The following is a 17,631-nucleotide window of genomic DNA, read 5'->3' as shown; positions in this document are numbered from 1 at the left end:
GGTTTAACAAAACAAGAACTCTTAACTGTATTAAATAATCCCTGAAATGCAGTCTGCGAATACTCTAACATCAAAACAGCATAATCTTGCTAAATTTACTCTTTACGTCTTTATAACAGATACTAACCTTTATTATGTATAGATTCAAATTTTCAGCAACTATTCTATTCTGCTATATATAGGCAGAAGATCCACAGCTCCTTATGTAAGTACGTATTTAGTATTTAGTGAACTTTTCACTCTCTCACCATCAAAAGATTTCAGGATCGCTCTCTCTATTTTACATGAACGAATGCAAAATATGGTACCCGACCTGTATTCCTGTGATAAGAATTGTACCGGCGAAAACCTTACAGCAGAGCACATTTCAACTGTAACTAAGCAACACTGCTTCAAACGGCTTCCTGGAGATTACATATTAAAATGAATGACTGGCAGTAGTCTTTGAAGAGATAACGTAACAATAACACGTCAAGTCCCTGGCAGCTGAGAGGACACAGAACAGTGGGTGTTTTACTGCATAGAGGCAGCTTCTGGCACATAGTGCTCAGAAGCCTATTAGCAAAGGAAACCTTACAAAGGTCCCCCTTTCTCACCTGAGGGAACAAAATGCAGGCTTGTGTATTGATCACGGATGTTTATTTATTCCTATGTGCTGAGGAAGGGTTCCTCCCCAGTCAACACCCAGTGTTTGCACAGCAGAAATTAATGGTAATTCACTGGCTCATCTCACCAAATGTTCCCACCATCCCCATCAACCTGCCTATATTTTCATTGTTTTCCACTTCAGCCAACACCTTGTTGTGAAGAGAAACAAACTAGGCTTTCTCAGATGCAAGTGATGCACTGATTTTACCATGGTGAAAACCTCAGTGAAGGTATCCTGTGACTAACATACTCTCACATAAAGGAAACACTTAGAACAAGTATCTCAGCTAGCTGCATTTAAGACCTTGCCAGACAAAAAGGGATGCCCCTAACATGCATTGGTAAGTCAAAATAAACCCCAGTAGTTTCAACTGACATCAACTGGAAGCCTATGAAAACTTTTATATAGTGTTCTCATGAGGTGCAATCCTGCTCTGCAAAATGGCCATCAACAAGTACGTTGTACGTTGTTCTTAATTTCTGGATCTTGGTGGCAATATTAACTAAAATAAACTTAAAGTGCTTGCTTGATTCCATGAAGGTTTGTCCAAATAAGCTGGTACATTTATATTAGCTTCAAAATGGCCATAAGCTGTAAAGTTCACTAAAATAACCCATTGTCAGATGAGACAAAGATATAGAGAAAGTGATGATGTTATCTGAACAAACCCATAACAAACAAACCCCAACAACTTCCTAGGAAACAAGGACTGAAAAAAATACACTAATGAATTTCTGGTACTATACAATAGCACATTAGGATTCATCAATGCAAATCTGAGCGACAAAACAAACTCCAGGAACAGATATAAATTACACATGCTTCTCTTGAAGCTTTCTCCATCCCACTCCCATGGGAAAACTCCCCTGGCACAGACTAACCTAAATCAAAGTTAATTTGTTGGTGTAGAAATCGCTCACCATGGCATTTCTGATGCAAAGAAAACACAGTTTAGGACAAACTCTTTTGTGTTTTCTATGAATGTATCAAAAGGAGGTCTATAGTGTTCACGTTATAAGAACAAAAAAGTGTTTGACTTGCTTTTTTTTAAACAAATGTCAAATCTTAGGAATCCTGAAACATTTGATGTTAACAAGAAAGCTAATGAAATTTAGCATTACAAGAGACCAGACCTTGAAAGAAAACAGCATCTTCCTCTTAGATTTTAATATTGTTTTGGTTAAATTTTATTAGCCACCACTTAAGTTAGAAGAGCTGCCACTGTTCTAATAAAGAGTAATCAGAAGACCCAACTGATCTTCCAGATAAACTACCATTGTCTGTCACAGCTGTTCCAAGATCACCATGAAAATTCTCAGCTTTTCATTATATGGCGTTATTTTTAATAAAAAAGCCACACATATCTTAAACACAAAAAATAACAGAACTACAATCAAGTTTTAAAATAGTAGCGATGGAGGAAAAAAAGCAATATAAAACTATACAGACTTACTGCTGCAAGTGCAGCCCTTCTCTACGCTATCTTTTTCCTTTCTCCATCATATTTACTGATTCAGTTTCTTTTATCATCTCACCAACAATTTCTGTCTGTATTTTACTCATATATATTACATAAATTCAGACAAACCTCACAGTTTTGATTTTAAATGAGAACTTGGACTCAGCAAAGAATAATGGTAAAGTTATTTAAATTCATCTGGAAAAGTTTCCTGTTTACCACAGCAGAGGGGAATTCTTATGCTATTTGTCATCACAACACTATGAAAATTCACTTGATTTTATTTTTTTTCCCCAGTGCATATCACCTGCACTATCAGCACACTTAGTACGCTTGCTCTCTCTTTCCTATTTCACCTAATAAGTTCATATTGGTTGACCAATGTACCCAGCTTGTGAGCTCTGCATGGAATTTTTACTCAACAGAAATCCCAGAATAGGGGAACATTTAAAATATTGATACCGGATATCTTTCAGATAGAAGAAGCAGGAACATTCAAAAGCAATTTTTAATATTGCTTGTAAGATACACAGATATCACAGTTCAAGTCATCACTAGAAGACAGCTTTAGCTACCATCAGGATGACACTCCCCACAGAAACTATAAATAATAATCTTTCTTTGTATAGTAGGGATCATTTACAGCTTTGGAAACAATGACATATAATGCACAGAATGAATGCATGTACATCTACCTTATGTTGTTCAAGCTTCCGGTGTATTGTATTTGCTGTTTCCTCATGAGCTTGGTGAATAGTTACTTCTTCCCTCAGAGCAGCCTCTGCTCTATAGAGCCAAGCACCTATGGTACCCAAAGGTGCAGGAAGAGATTTATCAAGGTGTATGTGCCAATCAAGTAGCTAGGAAATAAAAGTAAGAGGATTGAACTTCCTTGCTTGCTTAATTATACAAACATGTATCTTGAGAAAAATCAGACTTTATACTGTAAGACCAAAACCCCACATAATAGAGTATGTTTGAGACATAAACCTAGGTATATAACTTCACATTAGTTCTGAAATTATAGCATTCTCACAGGCAACAAAATCTCTCTAAGGATTCATTGATTCATATATTTCCCTTCCAGAATGGCAACTGAGTTACAAAACTGACCACATTTAAACTGCAAAAACTGACAAGCTAAAGATCTGGAATGTCATCAGTTAATAGGCACAGAAAGGGATGTGAGACCTTCCACCCAATGTTATTTATTTCATGCTCTTGCATAAAATCTTTTTATCTCATTTTGAACATATTTTCCATGTGTAAAGTGCAATCGAGTCTCAAAGGACTGTGGAGTCAAGAATACAGCAGTAAAATACTGTGTCTTATTGCCAATCCCAGTTACGGGAGTGAAAAAATAATGAAAATTATGTCAAACCTCCAGAATGTTTTTAAACAGATCCTCTGTTAAATATATGACATAAATAAAATCCATGAATATAGACTGAGTAATGATGATTTAAAACCTTCTTATTTGGGACAAACAATGTAAGTCGCTTGGGATTTTTCATTCAATTATTACAAAATTACTACCACAAATACTAATATTAATTTATTATTATTGCAACCAGGTCAAAAATAGCATTACAGCTTCATTTATTGATAAAGTATTCAGTTTTACACAGATTTGTTTTTTAGTTGTATTAAAAAGTGTTATATTAAAATTTCTCAGATAACTAGCAATTTACATTAAAACATTGCATTTTGAAGGGGCATTGTGCATACTTTGCTTTTTATCAATGATGTTTTGAACTTGGCTAAGCACTGTTAACATACTTTCAAATAAAAGGGAAACCTCAAGTATAGTCTTTTTCTTAAAGTTCATATTCTGTCTTTGAGCAATATTAAAGATGATAGTGCAGTAAATGTTCCCAAAACAAATGCAAAATAAATTAACAGTGCTAGAAACCTGGTCCATTTTTAGGTTCCTAATGCCTAATAAAATCAATAGCAAACAGGTGTCTTAATGATTTTAAATTCTCATGCTTCATTTAATAAAAAATATATAGCATAATAATTTTCAACTTACCCTGGAAGAAACTCTGTCCCATGCTTGCTTCACCATAGCTTGATCAAGTGATAATTTACCATCTTTCCTTAATGACTGGGTTACAACTTCAATCTGTTTCCTTTTTACCTCATATTGTACTCTGAAATGCTTAAAAGACTGCACAAAGAGAAAATCAAATCAATGTAGCATAGAGTCAAAGAATTAAATTCTTCAACATTTATGGAGTACTACAACCTATGACAATTTTGTGCTGATAGAAATCCTAATCCTTCCCAAAGAGAAGTAGCAGTAAACTTGTATATTTACACTGAAATGCATTTTATTAAAGGTTTTAATAGACTGTAGAACCCTCCAGGGAAATACAGGTAGGACTTTTTTATGTCCCTTTAGTTATCAGATGCCTGAACCCTATGTGAAAGGAAATAATAATTGATCAGATAACTAGCAAATGGATTAAATGCTACTTGTGACAGACAGTGGCTGCTTTTAGAGAACAGCTGAGTTTCGGGAGAAAATTTAGGTCAAAATTTATATTGCTGATTTAGACATTAACCTTTGAGAGAGGGGTAAAAATGAAGTTCTAAGCCCTGTCCTCTCCACCCGTCACCTCAACCAGCCTTCAGTCATACCTCCCATCTGAGCTATATCACTCAGGATCTGGAAGGACTGTACAGACACATGCTCACTTCTAACTAGGACAGTCCTTCTTCACGCTGCTAGAAAAAGCTTTGTGTTAGGTAAACCATCTGTGCACTGTCCTACGTAGCAAAGCTGAAGCTGACATTATAATTCCTCCACCAATAAAAGCCAAGACAGTTTGTGTCCTTATTTCTTTAAACTACAGTAAATTGACTTGCATATATACAGATTGCATAAAATACTGCAGTACTTTACACATAATGATGACAATACTGTCTTATCATACAAAATATTCCCTACTGCTTACCTGGTATTTCTCCTGTAAGCTTGTTTCTGCCACCTGTGCTCGGGCTAAGTCTCTTTCAAATTGTTCTGCCCACACCTTTAGGTCTCTCAGCATCAGTCTGTCTTCCTTCTATGATTTAGTACAACCACACACACAAAAAACATTGCAGCCTATTAGTAAAGGTATCAGATATAGCCCAGAAATTAACATCTCTCTAGCAAGTAAAGGTCACTAGTTGTAGTGACAGCCAATGGAACATCTGGGCCCAATTCTCTCATGACTTATCTTCATACAGTCTAACTGAAAAGCACTTCCTTAGTGTTAAGATGAGAACTCAGCATCTAGACATGAGTCTTACAACGGTGAAATCATGACAATTTGGGACATTGCAGTGTCAGAGATATTACTTGCAGTTCTCATCTGATGTTAAACTAACACAAAGTCCTTTAAATATACCACAACAGCTAATTTTAGTCTTCCACATATTTGCAGAGTCAGTTTTCAGTAAAAGTTAATTGAGCTGAGACAGGAGAGGATTTTATCATCTTTTACCACCATTTTATTATCTGGTCTGCTATTGCTGAAAAAACAAGTTATTTTCTGAGTGACTTCAGGGCAATCCTTGACATCAAGCTCCAAGTTCAGAAGTTGGCAAAATATTTTGATAGAGAATGTTTTAACAAGGAAAATGAAAAGAAAACTGTATTCAGTTTCTTTTCCTTCCATGCCATTTTATGGCTTTGAAGAACAGCATATCTGTTTTACAGTTCTGCTTTAACACTTCAGTCTGTCATGGCACCGTTGCTTTGCAGGGCTGCAAAGTTCTCTGCAGAATTCAGTGACCTGGCAGTGAATAGAAAAATACTAACAGGAAATCTCAGGTCTGTAAGCATGTTATATAAGAAGGTTAGCAGACAACAGAAACTTTTTTGGTGCACTGTGTAAGCAGGCTAATCAAGTAGGATACAAAATGTCTGTCTTGGATTTCCAACCAATGAACCATATGTGCTGGCTGTTAATCAGAAGCTACTCTTTGAAACCAAAGAAACCATATTACTGTAAAATTTGTCAGAAACAGATCTATTACATAATGTGAACAAATGAAACACCACATCAAATGAATTAATCACCTAAAATGAGTAATTAAGTTTCAAGCATTACATGAGAGAAGAAAAACTGGACCATGTGATAAAAAAGAATAGCCACTGACTGTACTTAAGAAACAAAGTACTTTCTTATAAGAAAAGATCCTAACTTGGGAAAGGAGCCAATTATGGTTCCTTTCTTTGAAAGCTGCCTTAAATATGTAAAATATAACTTCTCTTACTGATTTAAAAAATGTAGAGCTATTGCTTCATTTCAGCTGAGGAAAGGACAGCATCCTCAGACAGGAAAGAAAACCTCCTTTGAAGTTTTTCTACCAATTCTCTTAACTGATCCTCTACTCAAAACATGAGTGGTTGATTGGACAGCATTTGCACAACAGATTGTGCAAATATCACAGGTATCACATCTGTTAACTCGCTACGTAAATTTTTAGCTGGGTAGTTGCAGCAAGGTTATTAGAGCAGCTGTACTGGAACAAAGTTCACTATAGCTCATGCTCCTGTCTTCTGACACTCGCCAAAAGCTTGTACCTGAGAAACAGTACAGGACACATGCGACACTTCCTTGCTCCAGCTATTTGTAATGCTGGGATTTCCTTGACTGCACATAGTGTCCCAAGAAGCCAAAACTCCCAGTACTTCCAACTTCTGAAATAATTTAAATATAGAGAAGGAGAATAAAATTCCTACTCTTCTGGTCTGATAGTTGGCTCTGTGTGTGGAAAAATAACATCAAGATTCTTTGAGAAAACAGCAAAGCCAGGACTACTCCCCTATGAGGAGAAGAAAATAAGAGAGAATTCTTTACTCATTCAGCTATCAAAAAAAGAATTTTGGTATTAAATGCACTCCATTCATTAGAAGTTATAACTTTAGTGAGACTGTTGAAATCTCTATTAGTATTTAGCTGTCAGCTACATAAAGGCAATACTAAACTATGCATCTTAACGGATTGAAAGTCCTATAACAATCCTACTAACTGAAACTTTAAGATATTGTTGAAGTCAGGAAGAGAATAAGTGTGTCACAGTGTTCTGTATATTTCCTTTAGTTCACACTATAAATTCAGTTTTGTAAAACACTAGCTTTTATTCTTCGATGGCTCACATTCTTACTGCTGAGGAGCACCTCCTTAAGGTAAATCTTTATAAGAGCATCTGTGTGGCTGCAACTGTTCATACAGCAATGTGAACAAAATAGGTATTTTGCAAGATTCCTGTCAACATAGCTTAAAAATTTAATAATGGCTAAAACCTGGTCTGACCAAATCTTTTTGAAATAGAATATCACCAGGATCAAGAACACCTCTATGGTACCTGAAGGTAAAGAACACAAACACCCGTGCCTCTCTTAAATCACATACCATTTCTCTGACATTAATTGAAAAAATAAAGTTAACTGGTGGCATTGAGTTTTCTGTGGTGTTTTTTTTTTTTTTTTAACTATTTAGTTCGACAATATTTTGTTTACCTTTTTTTAATTTCAGAATTTGTAGGTGTTGCAGTAACTACCTAACTGAATGCCATTAAAGACATTGAGCAACAATGCATGATAAGCATTTTATTTATTTATTCATATATTTTCACAGGTTTCCAGTTCAGTGCATCACTTATCACCTGCAAACTTGGTTCAATGGTCCTTGGTTGATACAGAAACATTTTAAAGTCTCAGTTTGGGTAACCGACATAAAAGATTCACTGTCTTAGACACCAAGGCATCTGTCACCAACACCAGGTTGAATGAGCTACCATTCTTAAAACAAGATTTTAATTTTAAAACAAGACTTTCATTAGTGCCTAGTGGTTCTTACTCTTAGTAAAAAAGTATCAAAAGGATATTGTTACAGACATGTAAACTATTTTCTAAAGCCTGTACATCTGAAGTAACATACAGATCAGAACATAAACCATCAAAGCTACCTAGGACAATTATAACTATTTGTGCTTTCCCCAGTATGAGGATCATTGATCTCTGATCACATTTATTTCAGTTTGTCTAAGCTACTGTTACTTATTCTGCATGCTACTTCCAAACAGCATTTTAAAGTATTAATTTATCCTGACACAATTCTATGAATATTCACTGATTTGCAGAGATGAACAGAACTGGAGCACTTAACTGCCAAAGAACATCAAAGAGGGTAATTAGAGAAAAGTGTTTATGAGTTCCAATATGATACGGGGGTACAATTTAAATTTACAAGGAAAGTTTTCAAATCAGACTCAGGGTCAAAACATTATTTTATTAACTGATATGCCAGAGTTAATTTGAGAATTACATAAAATACAGAATATTCTGGTGTTTGAAGAGCTAAAAATACACATCTGTGTTTCGAGAAATTTAATTATGGACTGGAAAAGGAGTACTTTGTTGTGTTCTCTAATATGTAATTATAAACCAGGTGAACCTTCAAATTCTCAGGCACAGCCAGGATAGAATTTTCAAATGTGAACTTTTAAATCTAAAAAAAAAAAATAAGTCACCTGCTTTTCAGGTATGTTGAACTGTTGTATTGCCTATGTGCTGAGAAAATCAAGTCACTTTAAAAATGTTTATACACAAATTAAATTAATTATGCTATTCTTTTTGAAACCTCTGCCTTATATATTTGTTACTGGATGTATATCTGTATATATGTTACTGGAAATTGTTCACTGACAACAGTATCACAGATGCATGGTGAATGCTGAGCCAAGCATCATCTTCTGGGATGAGCTATTAATGCCTATATGTAAAAGTAGACAGTAAATCACTGGAAGAGCTCGGAAAGTTATTTTTGCAACTGCTGCTCAGGAAATTCCTCTTATATTGAGGAACTCTGCTGGCATAAAGATGTTGGAGGTGACAGGATTATCTTCTGAATTACTTGCTCATCAGAGCACAAGAAGATAAAAACTTTACATCAGAAATACTTCAAAGTGTGCTTCCACTGTAGTTAAATTTATACCAAGATAAAGAAATTGACAGAGCTTTTACCACTTCAAATCTTCGCTAGTTTAAGCAGCAATGCACTGGGGCTGTGTAATGCTAAGAATGTACAACAATGTCCCATTAAAGCTGCCCAAACTTACTTGAATGCACTGAAAAAGTGGGAATAATTCTGCTATCGGTATTAATCTTTGCTTCAACACATATCACTAGTTAGATATACATAATACAAGATGAACCCTTGATCATACTTACCTGAAAATAACCTATTGCTTATATATTAAAAACAAAAAAACACACACAAAATATGGGTGTGGAACCAAGGTAGTTAACTGAATCAGGTCAAACTATAAACACTGTTGACTGACTGCAGTGACACCTGTTATTTTTTTCATAATATATTCACTTCTGCAGTCTTCCAGTTTCACATCTGATTGTTCATTTCAAATACTCCATGTTAGATTTCTGAACTTCTCTCAGTTAGTACTAGAAAATTATAAGCATCTAAATGTCCAAGATGATTAAAAAAATGTATTTTTAAAAACATAATAATTTATGTGAAAAGAAGCAGTGCATATCATGCAATTACACATGAATGCTCTCTCCTTCCAACCCACAGTCCACATACATCACTAACACAATCATATATACAATCTAGTATCTACTCTATAAACCTAAAGACATACAAAAATATCCATCTAAAATGAGTTTAGATGAGTAGAAACATCGATCCATAATCTATTTTTTCATTATTATATCTATACTTTAGAAAACCAAAAGCATAGTCTGAGATTTATTATAGGAAAGTTGACTTGCTTTTCTATAATATTTCTGTGAAATTATTTGCAAAATTAAGCATTAGGCTGTTAGGATCAGCTTATGTAAGAAAGTAGACTTAGACTCATTATGTTCACCTATTTGCTTTTTTGGAAAGATTAACATAAGGCTAGCAAACCAATGTACATAAACCCACCCAAAATCTGAAGTAAAATAAGTGCAGGATAAAAACAGATAACAAGCATGAAAGGTCCAACTCAAGCAATTATTCTGGAGCATATTACCCTTACCTTAAATTTCATAAAAGAAATGACAAAAGTTGGGATTTCTTGAAGTTCCTAGCAATATGGAACAAATGGGAAAACAAGAAGAAGGAGGGAAAAAAAAAAAGATGCAAACAAAATAAAGCAAAGGAAGCAGAAAGTCCACAGAGAACAATAAAAGAGCCACATGTGTAAGAATATGAGATATACTTAAAATATTATCAGGTTCATGTGTCTGTATCACATCTACTGAAGTAGTTTTTATATTAGATTTGATTTCCAGATTACTAGTCAGTACGTGATTTATTTTATCTGGAAAAATAGTTACTTACCTTAGAGTAACTGTGATTCTTTGAGATGTGTTGACTACACGAGTTCACGTATGTGCATAGCTGGTCCATGCATGAGATATTACATCCCTTTTAATTCTGGAAATGCCCATGCAAATAGCTGTTCCCTCTGAACCACAAATAAGGGATAAGCTTCAACCTTTACTCCACTTCTTCCAATGCAAATTCCTTATAAACTGAGCATTAAATCAGGAGGGAAACTGAAGAGGAATTTGTGCGGACAACACATCTTGAGAAAACACAGTGGCAGCTGAGTTGGCTGGAGGGCAGGGGGAGAGGATAGAAATCCTCCCCCCATCAGAAACCACCCAGACACACTCCACTCTGAAGTAAGATTCTTCTAACTAAATGTAGGCATCTGCAACTGAGATAGATAGTCACTCATTCAGTTCTTTTTGACAAATAGAAAAAAAACAGTTGCATCTAGCACCGACTGCCCAACTCATCTCATTCTACAGCAGGCACTTAACACAAGTCAGTGCTTAGTTTTGGAAAACAAGAAATTAAGAGTACTCCAGGAGTTTAAGGGATAAGACTCTTGCAAAGTTATTTCTCCCAGGTACCTGGATTCTACCATTCTGTGATACATATTTCCTTATACTAGACTTCAGGGGGAAGAGAGAAAGGCTAGGAATAGGGGAATTATAGCGGTCACAAAAATATAGAGCATGCCTAGATTTCTTCTTAATCAGCTACCAACAACATTTTATCTATCATTACCTAAGGGAAGGATTAATCTGAGTCAGTTCTAACTCTGTTGAAATGCTATGCAACACGAAATTCCAGAAGACAGTTTATTTAGGGCACTATCTTAAGAAAGATGCCATCTGGAGAAGTGTCTATCTCTCGCTGATTACAGGTGGAGTGTAAGTACCTTGTGTTTAGATTCTTAAAGATGGATAAATCCTGTCCTTAATAAGTAAACTAACCAAATAATGCAAAATTCCTACGGAAAGCTTTATGATGGACATGGATGCTCCAGGTCTGTAAGAGGGAAGAAAGAGGCAATAGATACTGTTCTACTTTGCACTGTTAGATACGGTGATCACAAGGGCATCCAATTCACTTACTTGGTTTCCACAAAACACAAAAGACTATCTTCAAATGAACCGATCTTACATGTTTGGTCTGATCTTGCATATGTTTGTATACCTAGAACAGAACCTGTGGACAACACTTCTTGAAAAAGATCAAATGAGTTTTCAATCTAAATGGATTATAAAGTCACACAAATATCTTGTATCTGATTCACTGCCAACTCTGTGCACTGAGAAAAGAAGTGCTCTCTCCTTTGCATTTTTTCCAGTCAACTAATTTAGCAAGGCGAATACCAGAATAACCATGGGTGCAGAAAGGGGTTAAAAAAAGGTATTTAAATGGCTTGTGTGGTCAAGAAAGTCAGTTACCATGCTATGATTCCAAGCAGTCACTTCTACCAACAAAGATTTCCCCTAAATTTGCAAAATGATAAGTTCATGAATGTTTTCTGAAGTACTAAAGAAAATAGTTCTTGCTCTTATAAACAGAATCCACTTTTCCATTTTTTTAAAGGAATTTAAATCTCCTTTCTTGTATAATGCCATTTAGAAAAGAGCATTCCCCTTGCATTACAAGAAGACCTCTACTGTCACTGTTTCATTAAAAAGAAGTCTTAAATATATCAACTGTGCTCTTAAATAATACCACAGAATTGCAGAATCACAGAATGCTTGAGGTTGAAAGGGACCTCTGGAGGTCATCTGGTCCAACTGCACTTCTCACACAGGGCCACCGACAGCCAGCTGCCCAGGACCATGGCCAGCTGGCTTTTGTATATCTCCAAGGATGGAGACTCCACAACCTCTCTGGGCAACTTGTCCCAGGGCTCAGGCACTCTCACAGTGAAAAAGCGTTTCCTGAAGTTCAGAGGGAGCCTCCTGTGTTTCAGTTTGTGCCCATTGCCTCTGGTCCTGTCACTGGGCACCACTGAGAAGAGCCTGCCTCTGTCCTTTTTGCACCCTCCCTTCAGGTATTTATAAACATTGATAAGACCCCCTAAGCTTCCTCTTCTCCAAGTTGAACAGCCCCAGCTCTCGGCCTCTCTTCATAGAAGACATGCTCCAGTCCCTTCATCAGCCTTGTGGTCCTTCATTAGACTCTCTCCAATATGTTCAGGTCTCTTATACTGAGGAGCCCAGAGCTGGACACAGTGTTCCAAGTGTGTCCTCACCAGCTGGCAATCTCCCTTGAGCTGCTGGCAACAGTATCAGTTTGGATCTGCTGTTGTGATAGCCTTACTTAACCTGGTGATTTAAATGAGCCTTTGTCTAATTTTCACCAACCCATATGCAATTAAGAATTTGGGCTAAAAGATGTGAAAGCACTCAGTGAAAAAAAACTCCCCAGGATATTTTATTATGAAACATTTGATTGAGACTTTTCAATTTTCCCTTCAAATACTGTATAAATATGGAATGCAATATTTATGTCTGTATATTTTTAAACTGCATTGTTGGGTTTTCAGCACTAAAATCTGCCTATGAGTATCATATAATATGTATGACACTCTTATTTTGCCAAGGCTTATCTGGACATCTTGTTTTACCTAGGTATCCTGCAGTCAACAGGATCAACTGCATTAACTCCTGGCTTCTTTCCCCCTCCCCTATGGAACTGTGTAAACTAAGGTCCTAGCATTTCTTGGAATTTGTTTATGATAGTCTGCCAAACCTATCATTATGATTTTCTTGAGAACAGATCAAATATCTTAAAATGCAAGTTCAGAGTATGAGAAATCTTATTCTCTCTTGACAGATTCTCCCTGAAAAGTCATAAGTAAAGCACCAAGTGCAAAATAAGCTTCTCTTGGTGATATATGACAGAAATACAAAAGTTTATAGTAATAAAAGACAACAGGTGACAAAAGCTTAGCCATTTGAGAGCTTGTATCTATCCGGTCCCAAACAGATGAAAGCATTGTGCTGTTTTTTCTATGTATTTCACTGCTTCAGGGCCAGTGACTGCTTGGGGTCCTGGACTTTTTGTGCATTGCTTACTGGCCTGGATCCATCCAGATCTCTTTCCTATCAACCTGTCACATGCCATGAGGTCATCATTTTGTACGATGACCGGGGTGAGGGAACTGGAAGTTATGGTGGACAGGACTAGGGAGCGAGGAGGACATAGGTGCCTGATAGGGATAAGAATTTCTCCAGATATGGATTAGCAGAATTTGCATCAGAAAAAATTGAGGGCCCCATCATTATTGTTGACTGGAGACTCCACTGGAGAAGTGGAGTTTGTCTCAAACTGCCAGACATTCCATCATTAGTGTGAGAAGGAATATAGTTCTTCCTCAAGGAAATGAAGAACGATGACATAAGAAATCTAGTGCAACCTCAAACTCTTACTTTCTTCTCAAAGTCTGGGAATTACTAATTTCTGCAGTGTGACATTCAGGGGACCAGTGGTTCTACCAAAATTCACCTGGATTGCTACTGGAATATCTTAGCAATATCTAGGAAGAAGAAATGGTCTTGAGCTAAGCATATCAAACTGATGAATTTTTGTTGTTTCACTTCCTAGTAATTCACTAGGAATTCTGGAGACAACTCAGTAGTTTCCCTTTCACAGTTCATGTGCTGTCATCTCTGTGGGTATAGCCAGAGGCAGGCAGAGTGTGGAGTGGCCAAGTCCTGCATTCTCCTGCATTGTCTCTGCATAAATCTCAGGAGAAGATGGTGAGGCTGTTCCTCAAAAACCAACCCCAGCACAGGCAGCAGACCTGGTCGAGGCTGTTGGCAGCAGAAACTGCATTCTGTGCCATGGTATGGAGATGGCGGGACTGCCTTAGCCTGCTACAGGCCACATCATGAGGCTTCAGTGCTCACTCCCTCTGCTTCAGCAGCCCCATTGCTGAGTGGGATGCTGTGGCATGGGCAAACGTATGTCCTCAGAACAATGTTGCAGCAAGGAAAATGAAAAATTCCGGTGCTCAGGCACTGGAATTGGACAGCAAAGCTACAGCTGCTTTAGCCACACATAGCCATAAGGAAGGAGATTCACTTCTTTCAAAGCCCTTCTATAGCTCTGTCAGGAATGCAAAGAAACACAGATATAAAGTGCTTCCTCTTTCTCTCTTGCTGGGGCTGAGCAGATTGTCTCAGCAGTGTTTCCTGTGTTTGCCATGAAGAAAGCAAATTATCAGGATTAGGAAGTGAGTCATGATCACTTGGCATCACTGAGTATAGCCATTCTAGTGCAAAGCCGATGTACTAGAGCATACACACACACACGGACACAAAAAAAAAAAAAGAAAAAGAAAAAACCATGACTGAAAACAATTCCTTAGCGCAAATACTCAAACATCACTGTGCAATAGAAAAGAAACCTGTGCCAAAATTGTAACTGCCTCCAGAACCTAAAAGCCCAAAGACTATACCTAAGCATCTCTTGGACTATTCTTGTTCTTATCCAGAAACCCAGTGTGATAGAAACAGAAGTGATGCATTGCTTCAGGTAACAAATTATTGCAACCTCATTGGTGTTATGCTTGAAAACCTCTTAGGGAACTTTAGGATCCATTGGTTTGCTACTATCTACAGTAACTGTTTGTGTTCTTTTTGGCTCCTGCTGCTGAAAATAGGAAAATCTCTGTAGGATCACCATTCTATTTTCTCCATCTACTAGTAAACATCTGCAACACTTGCTCCTTTATTCTCCTTTATCTCCTATTCTCCTTTAATCTTTCTCAGTTTTCTTATTGTGCATTCTTTCCCCTTGAACTGCTCATCAAAAGGAAACGTAATAAACTATAAGAAAGCTATAAAATGTATTTACAAAGCCCCCCTCATGATAAACTGATTTGTATAGTTATGCAAAAGAAACTTACGTCATTCTCCTGCATGTCAGTCACTGTATGATGAGGATCAGGATAGTACTTCAAAAACTGGGCTACATAGGTCATGACAGACTTTTCATCTGGCTTGTCAACATCCACATCTAGACAAGTATAGAACACAGTAAATTAATTTTTAGCTGAATGGCGCAAAATGCTGCTTAAGTATCTAAACACTATGAATTAGCACATCTGATTTAACCCATGCAAGTAATTCAAAATTTTTTCAACTACACATCAGGTACCTTCTGGATCAAGGAGCCTCGGAATTCCTAGTTCTGCTTCTGCAAGTGTGAAGGCTTCTTCCAGATTTTCTCTATTTGACCTTCCCCTTACTTTCTCCATGTCCACTAAATCTGGGCGGATAGCATGAATAACAGAATGAAATGCAACACCACTCCTCCAACTTTGTCCAAAATCTTTGATTTCAATTCCAACTTGCCTAAAGAATATGAAAGGGAAAAAAAAGTGACTTGCAACAACATCAGGACTAGATGAAATAGGGGAGGAGACAAGGTGCTCCATCCAGCAGCTACCCATCATTAAACCTAAACCACTTGCTGTTCCTGCAATGCTAATCAGGTCAACTACAGCTCCATCCATCCACTGCACAAATTCATTTCTGCTTATGAAGATCCAAGACTTTTTTGTCATATACGTACTGTATTTGTCTCCAGTGGGCTTGCTAGTGGCAATAAGCCAATGGTATTTTGAACAAATGAAGTGCACCAAGGTTCTCGAGGTTCTTGTACAACACACAGTCTGTGGATGTACACAGCTCCGTTCACTATTCTCTCCCTCACTATAAACCACTTCATATCTCCCTCCATTATAACTACTGCAGTTCAGTTAGGTACACATCAGTATCATACCAAAAAAAAAAAAAAAAAAAAAAAAAAAAGACTGCATTAATCTGTTATCTTTTAAAATGAAAGCATGAACAGTATGAACAGTGACATCACTGCTGTTCAGGTGAAAATGTAACACACAAATTTCTTTATATTCTTACCAAAAGCATGAGAGATACTATAATTTCATACACCCAGGACACTTATGTGTCCATTAAAAAATGAACACAAATTATCAAGAAATAGTATTATACAATGAGAAAGTAATCAGAACTGAATAACACTCCTGACTGCTTCTTTTAAAAGTAATTCTGAATGGAATGGCTGTCCATAGACTGCAAGACTGTTTTTTACCTTGTCTGAGCATGTAAACTTCATTTGAGGACACACTTAGACACTAAGGTAGTCATGTCATTGGGAGGTTCACAGCAACAGTAATTCTGAATGAAGGCTTCATTCAAAGCTCACTGCGATCAGTGAAACACTTTCACTGACTTTAATGAGCTAGCCCTTGCAAATTACAATGTGAAGCCAGTCTAGGCCGGTCTATCCTTCCTCTAGGCTTCTTTCAACACATTTCACCTACTCTTCCCAATAATGTTGACAGTTTCATTTACAAACCTCTTTGTTTGTATTTTGTTTGTTTACATGTCTGGAAATTGCAGCTGACCACTTTCATTTGCCTGTCTTTTACTGACAACAGTGTAAATAGGAAGAATGTCAAATTAGACTGTACTGCACTACAAATTACTGTATTCTACCTGTCTATTGGCGAATTGGGGAAAGCCTCTACCATTACAATTATATTTCTTTTCTCTGAGGCACCATTCCATAACTGGCCATTTCCCCTCCACATTTTGCACAACTGATCTCTTCAAAGAGCAGCGATTCCTTAATTTGAATAAATCAATCCATTTAATCCTTTTACATCTTTGATTTTTATTTTCTTACTGTGGAAGCTATCAAACTACTATTGTATCCTTGATCTAAATTATGCTTTTTTTTTTTAATGCCTTTTTGGAAGCAGAGCAAACATGGGATAATTATACCAAATAAAGGAGAAGATTCTTAGGTTAACAAAAGATATCAAGAAATAACTCCAAAATAACTTGGATTAAAAAGAATGAAAATTCAGGGCAATTTTGGTATTAATATGTCCCTTGTATCACAAAACTGCAGAAGGATATTCATAATTTTTCATCACCTGCCTTTCAACAGCAAGTGCCAGAATTTAGTGCTCCTACAAGCTCTGTCACTGAGGAATGCTAAGTTGGTGTGGGACTTGCGTTGTCACATTGAGTGTTTTGGCAGCAGGACTAACACATTCATTCAGACATCTAATTCCCCTTTCAGTTCCTCATTCTGTCAAAGATAAACCCATTCATTATTCAGAAACTATAAAATATGATTGCTTGTAAAATTAACACAAATCATTA

General features: G+C 36.7%; 1 protein-coding gene across 1 annotated transcript in view; it reads right to left on the bottom strand.

Annotated features, from left to right (window-relative positions):
* SYNE1 (spectrin repeat containing nuclear envelope protein 1) overlaps positions 1 to 17,631 on the bottom strand; it is a 319,748-nt gene that overhangs the window by 226,147 nt on the left and 75,970 nt on the right. Inside the window, exons 8-12 of the mRNA XM_075035971.1 lie at positions 15,593 to 15,789; positions 15,342 to 15,451; positions 5,069 to 5,176; positions 4,141 to 4,278; positions 2,804 to 2,968 (exon numbers count right to left, since the gene is read on the bottom strand). Of these exons, the coding sequence (XP_074892072.1) occupies positions 2,804 to 2,968; positions 4,141 to 4,278; positions 5,069 to 5,176; positions 15,342 to 15,451; positions 15,593 to 15,789 (718 nt within the window). The remainder of the gene's footprint in view (positions 1 to 2,803; positions 2,969 to 4,140; positions 4,279 to 5,068; positions 5,177 to 15,341; positions 15,452 to 15,592; positions 15,790 to 17,631) is intronic.

Source organism: Buteo buteo, chromosome 9 (genome assembly GCF_964188355.1).
Source record: "Buteo buteo chromosome 9, bButBut1.hap1.1, whole genome shotgun sequence".
Taxonomy (NCBI): Eukaryota; Metazoa; Chordata; class Aves; order Accipitriformes; family Accipitridae; genus Buteo; species Buteo buteo.
Note: the sequence above shows the minus strand (reverse complement) of the source record. Positions and strands in the feature narration are given on the sequence as shown.